The sequence below is a fragment of the Acanthopagrus latus genome, chromosome 15, assembly GCF_904848185.1.
Source record: "Acanthopagrus latus isolate v.2019 chromosome 15, fAcaLat1.1, whole genome shotgun sequence".
Lineage (NCBI taxonomy): Eukaryota > Metazoa > Chordata > Actinopteri > Spariformes > Sparidae > Acanthopagrus > Acanthopagrus latus.
This window is the reverse complement of record NC_051053.1, coordinates 6,771,017-6,782,612: the sequence shown is the minus strand read 5'-3', so window position 1 is coordinate 6,782,612 and position 11,596 is coordinate 6,771,017. Positions and strand designations below refer to the sequence as shown.

The window sequence follows — 11,596 nt, the reverse complement described above, 5'->3', positions numbered from 1 at the left end:
TTTGATCACGATCATTCAAGATTTTTTTCTGACCACATTTCTTTCTTGAGGATGGTTCACCACTATCCTTCCAGGTTTTATGCGTTATACAGTTCTTAGCCCAATTTTAGTAGTTCGCAACAAATGAGAAGCTACTCACAATCGGTCAGGGTAAATAATGGTCTGCCAGATGAAACATTAATCACTGCAGTAATTATCCAGTGGAAGGCTCATACCGATTTGCTTAGTTAAATCCAGATGGCGATTTTTTTTTTTTTGGCCAGGCAGTGTATCTGGACTCTGAAACTGAAGCAGATGAAGGCTGACTATGAACCCAAAGCATTCAGTGCAATCAAATGTCTTTGTCCTCTGAATGGTGTTTTTTCAAACAACAGCAAGAAGTAAAACTTTAGTGTTTTCCACCCTTTTTTATTTCAATATTTTTATAGCATTGTATTTCTGTTGCACTTTAAGAATTTGCCAGGTTTCACATTCTGTGGTTTGCTAGTTAGCTCAGTTAGCTGTGCAGCTAGCACTCCGACAGGGAGCTCGGAGCCCTCGGTGAGTGTTTTGTCTACATCGCTAGCACAGGAGCTTATTACCGGGATCGGGTAGCGCTAGCTGGTTAGCATGTTAACTTCAATATATCACTCTGCAACAGAATATGTAGCCGTCAGAAGTTCAAAATAAAACAGGTCAAACAAAACAAAAATTCTATTGACAATTTATTACATTTTTGAGTCATCTTAAATTATTACATATTGCAGCTTTAAGTATGTTAACATGTAAATGTAATCTATACTGCAAGTGGCTGTAGCTCAGGAGGTAGAGCAGGTGTTCCAGTATGCAGAGGGTTGATGGTTTGAATCCCTGGCTCCCCCATCTGCATGTCAAAGCATTCTTGAGCAAGATATTGAACCACAAATTGTTCCTGATGAGCAGGCTGGCACCTTGCATGGCATCAGTGTATGAATGTATGTATGATTGGGTGTATGTGACAAGTGATGTAAAGTGCTTTGACTGGTCAACAGACTGGAAAAGTGCTACAGAAATAAAAATCCATTTACCGTCTAATTTTTTAATTAAAGGTCAGTGTAACAGGTCACATAATGTGTATATCATGTAAGTATTATACACAAAAGTGAAGTATTGTAAATCATCTGTAATAAATCACAATTCATACACCTTGACTCAACATAAAAGGGCAACTTTGCATTGAATATGGCCATATAAGTTGAAGTTATGTACGTAGAAATTAGATTGGAAATGTACATATAATTAAAATATTTACAGTGAGTAAGAAGTAAAAAAAAAAACCCTAGTGTAAAATGTAGTGTACTTATAATATCTCAAGTGGAACCTTAAGTAGGCCTAAATATCATATTAAGGCAATTAAATATATATCAGTGGAATTAAGCGTGGTAGGACACCATTATAAATTAATTAGCTGCGATAAGAGACATTCTTTGTTGGTACTCATTACTGACTGTGATAACATCTCAGCATTTCAATAATCGATAATGGTGTCCTGTCCCTTTAAGACGCAGCTCAGGGTGGACCCAGCGTCACGTTTGACGCTCAGGAAGTGGACTAAACCACCGAAGATTCCCGCAGATTCGTTATCGCTTGTCCCAATGTTACAAACGTGTGCTCTCTAACTTAAACCCGTTGTTTAAGTGCCTTTTGTTGGATGTCTGGGACGATAATGCTGGATGGTTGCGCTCATGAAATTCACCAGAGACATATGCAGGCTGTTGGGACTCGGGAGCGGTAAGGAACGTCCCCGTTTTCAAAACTTTCTAAACTCAACCGCAAGTTCAACTGGTTCCGTTCGTGACAACAGAACGCGTTTGACATTGAAACCGTGGATACACGCCAACACGTTGAGATTTTAAACTATGTATTTGTGGCGGTTTTTTAAAAAAAAATTTTTTTATTATTTTTCTTTTTCGCCGTTGTCTGTGTCGTGAGGCTGTAACTGTGTTCTTCGTGAAACAATGAAAAGTTCCCCCTCCTGCCAGTTCCACCCTTGCTTGCACGGCTTCCAAGTTTGTCGCAGTCGGTGCCAAGAAGTTGTACTAACTCATCTAAAGCAGACTTTTATACCCAGGAGGCTAGTTATAACATAACGTACAAGCCTGAGCGCGCTTTATATATGTGTCAGGAGATGTACTGTGCAGGCTGAAACTAACACAGATTAGAAGGAGCACATTCCCTGGTGCATGTTGGTATGATAACAATGCCTCATATGCTGTAGGTGGCACAGCCCTGCGTAGCCCCGATCACGCTCAGTGGTACAGTCAGAGGTTTATGAGCATCAAGCTGTGTCTCTTTAAATATGTCATGTGCCACGAACTTTGTTCCTCTTTTGCTTCCCCGTGTGTCGTTTCCTGTCAGAGCAGGTTTGTTTACTGCCTTATTGTTAACCGCCCCCCCCAAATCAGAGGCGGATGAGCATCCAACAATACAGCTTTTATTTAACATCTCCTAAAGCTGTCACCTTCAGACTAAGGGACAGCAGAGGCAGACTGGATAAAAAAAATTAAAAAAAAATCTTTGCATGTGTGTTTAAAAGCTCTGTTTGGTCTACAACACTTGTACCCTCCAGCCATGCACTTTGCATGTAGAAAGACTAATGGTCCACTGTACATCCCCTGTCTTAAGTCACTTTGCAAAATCACTTAACACCACTGAAGCTTTATTTAGTGGTGACTGATTGAGCGATAAGGTGGTGTCGTCATTGTCCCTCTTTTCTACCTGTAATGCCGAGTTGAGGAGCAGCAGAGAAACACAGCAGTGAGAAGCTGATTTCCTGGGTAAAGCTCTCGTCCTTGATGATACACTGTTATTTTGCATTCCTGTGGAAAGAGCTCACCTTTCAACTCCACACCAAGTCTCCTTGAATGGGAGAAACAGAGGCCCTTTTGTTGCTCTCTTCCTTGTATCTTGTATCATTTATTTGTCGGGAGGGCGTCCCATTATAAGTTAAGATTTAACAAAAAGCCTGATTCAGCTAATGGGATGGAGCAGTGGTTGTTTCTTGACATCTGAGTAGCGAGCCGGACACGGACGCTGAAATTCCTTCCACTTTTTATGTCTGCTTGGAGAGACTTGCTCATTGCGATGCAAGAACCGCAGACTCTCTCCATACTGTACTGGTTGCAATGATACTTAAAGGGTAACTCCAACAATGTTATACATTAAATATGTTTACCGGTATTGGAGGACTACTGCATGTGGGAACATTAGTGCAACTATACTGTGTGGTACTGTGAAAAAAGTAATTTACCGTAAGTCTTTTGTGGTTCCAGAGGAAGCTGAAGGTAATCTGATAAATTGCCTCCAGTGATGTCACTCAGTTACTAAATTGAATTGTGGGTAATGTAGGCATGGGATTACTGACTCTGTTCATTGGTTTTTAAACTGATCATAACGAGCCCAACAGTGTTATTGGAGTACATGAAGACCGGGAAGCTGCTTTTCAAAACCGATGCCTACATTACCCACAATGCAACATAACCGCTGAGTGACATCACTGAAGGCAGTTCCTCTGGAGCCCCAAATGGGGTTATGCTACTACTTCTACTACTCTTCTACAAAAACAGGAGTACTCCTAAAGACCTGTATACACACTTTAATGTTGGGTGGAGTTACCCTTTAATTCAATAGCTATAAACATGTGCTGGAATGTACATGGATGGATAGTGTAGGCAGAACTTTTCTTGGGTTCTCAAATCATATATTTAGTTAATTCCTCAGCACTGTGTAAAATGCTGGCCAGATCCCCAACACACACTTAAGAATATAGAAAATGAGGAAGTGAAGTGGCTGCTTGTCGTCTTTTCCTACAAGAAATGCCGTATGCAATACATAGAGCTTGCGTTAATAGACCACAAACTGCAACAAGCAGCAGGAGAGTAGCAATCACTCCCATCGATGCCTCACGAGTCACAACATGAGTCACAGACCAAGTATGAATTTGTCACTGCTCTGGAGATCTTTGCTGAACACATGGAAATCTGACACCACATAGATTCCTGCATGGTCCGGTGTGTCTGCTGCCTTCATGTCTTGCCATTTTCTTGCTGCCTTTGGGCCTAAACCAGTTGTGGTTTGATCTGACCCTTGTGCCCCAGCACCCCCACCTATCCCACATTCAGAGCAGTGGTTGTTGTCTATGCCCCATTTCAACCTTGTTTCTCAGAAAAGATACTGTTTTCTCAAACAGCTGTGCCCGAGGCAGCTGTGTGTTGCATGTGGAAAAGTTAGAGTAAACATCTGTGTCTCAACACCGAAAAGAACCAACTTGAATCAATCTCACTGAGCAGTTTTCTGTCCCATGTGTACTTTTGGCTCAAGTTGGGCTTTCCTGGCTCTTTTTCTTTTAATAAGGAAGCATTACATCATTTTTCCTGTCTCCACCCAATGTCATTTAGAATTTCGGTGTCTGTAATCAAAGGCCATAGTGGTTAGAGGTGAACGTTAACAGGGAAGGTGGAACATGTTTATTTGCAATCCAGGCAGGCCAGTGTTACAAAGATCATGGTCAGCTTGGCTCTTGATGCGCACATGTGGCACTTATGCTTGCACAGAGAAACATCATTGTGAAGCATCAGTTATTTTAGTTAAAAGGGAACTTTGTGTACCTTTTTCTTGATAAGGAATGATGGAACATAATGTGAATAAATAACAACCAGCTGCTCAGACTTTTCCTGTACCTGTTCCTGTATTATCCTAAACACAAGAGCCACATTAAAACATCATTTCTGGTCCACAATTGTTAACAGAAAGAAGGCAGCATAAGACTAAAGGGTCTAAGGGGCTCACATGCCATATATCTTCCAACAGGCCCCCCTGTCCAGCAGCAGGAGGAGCAGATGGACTGTAGTGCCGCAAGCCCTGACCCGAGTGAAGATGCCCCCTTGTCACAGGTAAACAGATCGTGTCAGACCGACAGGGCATCGTCAGGACCGCAAGGGTGAAGGTACAATGTGCGATGTTCAACTCTGTGTGTGCATGTGTGTGTTTGTACAGGATGCATTAAATGGAGAGGAGGATTTGACCGAGGAGGAGAAGGTCAGACGAAGGGCGGAGCGACGCAAAGCTAAGAGAAAGGTGGGCAAGCAGATACACATACCTCTTTGAGATCCTACTTCATGCCCTTCTTAATGGAGTGGTGCAGGGATGAGGTATTTGTGTTGGCATCGCCCTGGTTCTCTCCATGATATTGATTTTTGAATTGGACGATCGATTATTGCAGAGAATAAGCTCTGTGGCAGATATAAGTTAATGATACTTGCACATTTTGGTCAGTAAGAAAATCTTCACAAATAAATGCCACTTATGATTTTTGAAATGCAAACTAAACCACCACAAGTAAAAAGCTAATGTTAGGCTATGAACAAACTCGTAGTGGTAGTGGTTGTATGACTTCAACATCGCCACCACTAAGCTTCAGACTACACTATACTAGACACACTTTACTATAAATTGATCAATCTATGAGTTGCAAAGTTAGTTTGTAACTTAAGTCAGCCTATTAAGACGGTTTAGAAAATGAGTCTCCATGTTCAGCCTGCTGATGTTTAATGTCCATGACGACTTCTTGAGTATCATTTCCCCACCTTCAGATATGTAAAGCCTTAAATATACACAAGGCATTTACAGGCACATTTCATGTTGTACAAGTAACCGTGAAAATCTCTTAATCTTGTGTTAACCAGGCATCTAAATGAAATAAACCCCTCTGAAACAAGGGAACCGGAAAGTGCAAATTCACTAACTTATTAGGAGTTTAAGGACTCGTACCTGGTGTACTCTATAAATCATCTATTATGTTATGAATGATGGGTGAAATCATGCATTTTCTGATGTGTCAACTACTGAATCTTTCAGCGCCGTCGAAAACGCAAGAAGCAGGAGCAGGTTAAGCAAAATGAGAGCGCTGAACAGGTAATCACATTATTCCTGCTGTAAGTTTATTGTGCCTTTTACCTTTACTGCGGATAACTGGATATATACTGTGTATCTATTTAGGATGAGGAAGAGGAGGATGGAGGTGCAGAGTCTGAATTGGACGAGAGCGAGTCAGAAGCAGAAGTCGGCGCTGAAGAGGAGAAGCAAAGAGTGCAAAAAGAGGAGGTGAACGGGGCAGCTGCCTCACAGAAGCACATCACCACAGCAGTGATGGCTCCTTCAGGAATCAAAGGACACCAGAAGACCCATGGCAGACCTGCAGAAGAGGTAGGACCGCTATACTAGTCTCTAGTTTAAGTAATTCATATCTGTGAAACCCTGCAGCTTGTAGACTTAAGACATCATTTTCTGACTTTCTGTCTACCCCAGGAGCCAGAGTGGGATGTGAGCAGTGCCTTCTTCGCTAATGCTGCTAGCCATATCAAACCCAAAGGATCAAGTCGCAAGTCCAAAGAAAACAAGGAGAATGAGTCGAGGAGGGAGGTGAATGAACGCTAACAGATAATCTAAGATGAGTAGGGAAAGAAACAGCTCTTGTAATAACTGTCCGTAACAGTTCCAAAGTCCAAATGTGTGGAAAAGTGGACTCTGGACCATGAAATCTTTTACAACAGCTGATGAAATGTGTGTTGACCGAGTACATCTCGCCTGTGGTTTGTTTGTTGAATTAGTCTTTATTGTTTGTTTTCTCAGCACCGACTGTAGTTTTGCATATGTTATGCTAATGGAAGTATTTCCTGCTCAGTGTTCAGAACCTGATGATCAAGCACATTTTCATAGCTGTAAATAGTGAACCTACTTTTTGTTTTCACAGACAAATGGAACTGACACCATGACCAAGAAAAGTGCATCGCTGACAGGTGAAGAATGATTCCTGCATGCTTCTTAATATGATAGTCATAGAAAAAGAAAATTATTGATTAAGCATACCTTTTGTACAAACCTGTCAGCATTGCAGCATTGTGGTCAGCCCTTGGGCTGCCAGCTCAACAGAGAATTATTTACAAGCATTTTTCTCTCTAGCAGAAAAAGGGATAAAACTGGTGCAGGAGGGGCAGTACGCACAAGCAGTCGCTATGTTTACAGAAGCCATCAAATGTGATCCAAAGGACAACAGGTTCTTTGGGAACCGTTCCTATTGCTATTACTGCTTGGAGCAGTACCCTCAGGCCCTGGCAGACGCTGAACGCTCCATTCAGCTGGCCCCAGACTGGCCCAAAGGACACTTCCGCCAGGGCAGTGCGCTCATGGGCATGAAGGTGGGCACATGCTACTGTGGTAAAAGGATATAGCATGCAATCACAGAAGCACCTGCTATATAACGTCACATTTAGGCCTCTGTGATAAGACTGGCCTTTTCTAAGACATTTTTTTTGTGTGCTGTAGCGTTACAGTGAGGCAGAGAAGGCCATGGAGCAGGTGCTGAAACTGGACAAAGACTGTGAGGAGGCTGTCCATGACCTCTTTAACTGCAAAGTGCTGCAGTTAATGGTAAACATACGCAAAAGTGGTGAAGGTGTTTCCTGTAAAGCTTGCCAGCTGTGAATGAGTTTCCTCTGTACTTCATATTTATAGAAGCAACAGTTTTCTATTGAACTAGTCATTTTGACTTGAAACTTCATCCTTTGTTTGTATTTTTAAGGCTGATTATTCTTTTTTTGGTCTCTTCTTTCCTCAGGAACTTGGTTTTGAAGAGGGGCAAAGTGTCATGCTGCTGGAGAAGTTTTCAACTGTGCAGGCTGTTCTGACAGCTTGCTCTGATGTTGCCAGGGGTAAGATCACATCCACATATTATATTTCCATATTTTATTTTTAATAATAATAATGCATTTCTCAGTCTTCCTTTTTGAATGTATTCTATTGTTGAAGCTGTTTTTTGTTTTGCAGCTGGGAGCCAAGATTCAGTTGTGCAACCAGGGTAGGTGACCATCAAAGTGAGGGGTCATTGGGGTTTGTAGCTTCTCTTGCGGCTAAACTGAATGTTGGTCACCTTATTTTGCACATTTTAGTCATAGTTTGTCACAACTTTATTGTTCTTTGGAGAAGTTGAACAAAACTAAATCTAAACTGTGATTTTACTGCTGTCAGTCACATTCATTCTCTTTTCCTCAGAAGCCCTTGTCCGTCTCTGTGGGTGGGAAATGTGACGACTGAGCTAACCGAGAAACACCTGTGGGACCTTTTTAAAATGTACGAACATCGTCCATATTGTGATGAGACTATAATGTATATTGTCTTTAGATTTGCTAGATTGCTGTCTTTGCCTGATTGTAAAGGCTCCATTACAGTAAAGGGATGTCATTTTCTAAACTAATCAGAATGTGTAATACTTCCCTTAACCCACTTAGTCATTACATCAACGTTACTGATGATTATTTATCAAAAATCACTGTGTTGTTATAAGAGAGAATTTCACTATAGCCTAAAAACATCACTTTTTATTATTTAATGCAATATCACCCAGCCCTATTATGACTTCATATCAATCTATATAATCCATTAACCATTCCTAATTCAGTTACTAGAGGGACATTTCAGAAAACACTTGTGTTTGTACGTCTTTGAACAGGACATGTAGTCTCATATTTAACCAGTGTAGTTGTTGACTTCACTGTGAGGTTGTTTGCGTTGCGTTGTAGGTACGGTGAGATAGAAAGTATCCGTGTGCTGCATGAGAGATTCTGTGCCTTTGTCAACTTCAAGAATGCAAGTATGGCCGCTCGTGCCATGGAGAAACTAAATGTGAGGACTTTTAGGTTCCCCTCTCAAAATCGTGTTTGTTGTTGAACATTATGCTGGATTATTATAAGTATGCTTTCTCTCGCAGGGTCATTGTATTGAGAACACGCGTTTAGTGGTGAGATATCCAGACCGTCGCACTCAGAGGGTCCTTCCTTTCCCACTGAAGACCTGTCTCCCCGTCACACAGCAGGCAGGGGCAGCTGCTGGGTAAGCGGCACTTCAGCCTCACCTCACCATTTTAAATTGTGTTTATACTGGTTGTGCTTCCTATGCATCTCACTGTGTCTCTGTCATCTTTCTCTCTGTCCAGACTGAGACGTCGTGGCCCAGTAAATGGAGACGAGTGTTACTTCTGGAGAACCACCGGCTGCCATTTCGGGGACAAATGTCGCTACAAACACATTCCTGATCAGAAAGGCAAGGACCGGAAGCCCTGGCAGCCCTGAATTTGGCCGATTCTCTACCCCAGTGGTGTGCAGGAAACTGGGAAGCACAGACTGCGCCAAAGGAGCCGGCACTTACTGGACCAGGTTCCCTGGGCTAAGAATACTGTACCGAATGGACCAGAATAGTCAAAGGATCAGAGCCAACAGGGATGATCACACATGTTCCATGGAGGACTGGGAGTATAAAGGTTTTTATTTTAATACAGGAACTATTGATCAGTAGTACAACATGAAACAGCAGGTTAACAAATTCACCTGGTGTAGTCTTTGGTTTGAATGAAAACCTTCATAATCACAGCGCTTCACAGCAAGTGGTGACCTATTCCTCCTTTAAAGGATATGACCTAACTTCACAGGCCGACAACATAACAAGGAAGTGAAAGTGTCATGGCCCACTATTGGAAAAAAGAAAGAAGTATTGTCACTGCCACGTTACAGCAGTAATGAAAGGACTCAGTATGGATGCGTCAGGTCAGGGCTCTTCAGCGATAATCCTGGGGACTTTCCTTCTCCAGAACTTCCACCACAAAGCAGTGTTCTTCCCCATTTTTAAAAGTTCACACACTTGATGAGTACTTTTATCTTGCAGTTTGTGAAGTTGATTTTTAGGTTGCGGTTCATTCTGGGACTCCATTTCCCATTTGTTATTCCTGTGCCCATATCAGCACACGTTCCACCAGACCAGACCAAAGACTTACCAACACACATACTTGACATTTCAGTACCTCCCCTATGCAGACGAGGGTTTTGTTTTAGCCAATAAGCTACAGAGACCCAGAGAGGTGCTTTTATACTGTGCTTGTAGCCTTAGTTAGGATCATCACACATGGGTAAATACACTTCAGATATTGCAAATTTGTCTGTATTAATGCATGGATCAGGTTTATGTCTCTTTATTCACCTATTGGCTATCCCTTTGCTGAAAGATTGAACACACACTGCACGCCTGTTCAGCTGGTGGACAACTTCTGGAGGTCATTGTGCTTAACAGAAACACTTGAGTTCATGCAATTCAGTAGAATTTTACCTTTATGAAGGCTGCAGTGTTTAATATTTTGTGAGACTGTGTCAGAGAGGTATTGTTTCAACTATGTGACCATGTCAAGGCAGTAGTTGTTGCTTCTGTTGTACTGGATTGCATGAAATGTCCGGTGGTGATGTCCGGTCAGTTCTGCACGTTTCTTCCTATTTTAGTGGACTGTGGAGCAAATGAATAGCCTTCCTTTAACTCAGCATTACAATATGAAAAATGCTTTCCGGGTACATTTGCATAGTAAACATCACAGTGCTTTATGTCTATGCAAAAGTCATGTGCCGATTTGATTGTCAGTTCTGTATCAGACCTCCACAAACCTCCCACCTCTGGTGTAAGTAGTCTGAGTAGTTATTGTCTATGGCAAACATGGCGACATCATCCATGAGGTAGTTCCAGGACAGTGCCTTAAAAGAATTCATGCTTGGTCATGTGCACACACACACACACACATTCATGGTCATGTGTGTAACACAACACAGTCAAACAACGATTGAACTTTGAAAGCAGTGTTTTTGACCTTAGGGAGGTCTTCAATCCAGTATTTCAGCGAACCAAAGAATGCTTCATCTGTTGGCTCTGCACTGAAAACAGCTTTTTGTTCTTTCAGGAGTTTCAACACTAGACAGTGCATTAAAACCCCATTGGCCTGTGTCTGTATCATCAACTACAGCTATATCACTTGGTTTAAGCCCACACTACGTTCACTTGTAAACTATGCACAGCATAGTGAGAGTATTTATTTTCCTATTTATACCTAAGTTTTTGTTTTTTTTTCTATTTCTTTTTTACACCATACTATGGGAGATGAGTACAGCTTTGAATTCTTTCACTCACTTTATGGTAGGTTATGTCCCTTCCCCTGTTTGTCTCTCGCCACAAGAGAATCAGTAGCGCCAACACTGTCACTTCTACTTCTCTTGCATTACTTTCTGTCTTGTGGCTAAAACGTGTGATAAAGGAACAGGACACCAAACATTACAACTGCACTTGTCGATTTAACAAACTTACTTATCCTTATTTGACTGGTGTTGTTGGATATGGTTGAAAAGTGCATTTAATTTACAGATAAATAAAATGTGCTGGATGTTTCCACAGCATATTCAATTTCATCTTGAGGATATTTCAAAATTAGACAAAATGTAAGATCTCCCTGAGTTTAATTTTATCTATTTGGTATGTTTTTATTATTATTATTATTTTTTTTGTTTCAAACTATTTCAGGAAAATGGATTTTTAATGATGATGTACACATTGATTACCAGAGCACTGCAATCCTGTTAATCTTCCAATTATTTTGTATTATCGTTACTGCACTGCAAAAGAGTCTTTTATATTTAATAAATGTATTTGAACCACCTATACCACAAAGGTCTGAGTCTCTTGTTGTATGAATTTTCTGACAGTGATGTAGTTTTCC

General features: G+C 41.4%; 1 protein-coding gene across 4 annotated transcripts; it reads left to right on the top strand.

Moving 5' to 3' along the window:
• The first annotated feature begins 1,540 nt into the window (after window positions 1-1,540).
• Window positions 1,541-11,540, top strand: zgc:123010 (uncharacterized protein LOC641500 homolog). 4 transcript variants are annotated; one of them, XM_037124358.1, is made up of 15 exons: window positions 1,541-1,749; window positions 4,828-4,910; window positions 5,014-5,094; window positions 5,875-5,931; window positions 6,016-6,222; window positions 6,325-6,438; window positions 6,770-6,815; window positions 6,982-7,214; window positions 7,342-7,446; window positions 7,634-7,727; window positions 7,843-7,873; window positions 8,071-8,145; window positions 8,595-8,697; window positions 8,783-8,904; window positions 9,008-11,540. In XM_037124358.1, exons 1-15 carry the CDS (start codon window positions 1,692-1,694, stop codon window positions 9,141-9,143), a joined length of 1,545 nt encoding a protein of 514 aa, XP_036980253.1. In that variant the 5' UTR covers window positions 1,541-1,691; the 3' UTR covers window positions 9,144-11,540. The 4 variants fall into 4 exon arrangements, with proteins under 4 accessions (XP_036980253.1, XP_036980252.1, XP_036980249.1 ...); XM_037124357.1 differs by having other exon boundaries at window positions 6,979-7,214; XM_037124354.1 differs by having other exon boundaries at window positions 6,979-7,214; window positions 8,068-8,145.
• The last annotated feature ends 56 nt before the right edge of the window (window positions 11,541-11,596 follow it).

Coding starts and splice junctions, on each gene's coding strand:
- zgc:123010 (XM_037124354.1), top strand. CDS start 1,692: ATGGTTGCGCTCATGAAATTCACCAGAGACATATGCAGGCTGTTGGGA. Junction 7,215..7,341: donor GTGCGCTCATGGGCATGAAG/GTGGGCACATGC, acceptor TGTGTGCTGTAG/CGTTACAGTGAGGCAGAGAA. Junction 8,146..8,594: donor CTGTGGGACCTTTTTAAAAT/GTACGAACATCG, acceptor GTTGCGTTGTAG/GTACGGTGAGATAGAAAGTA.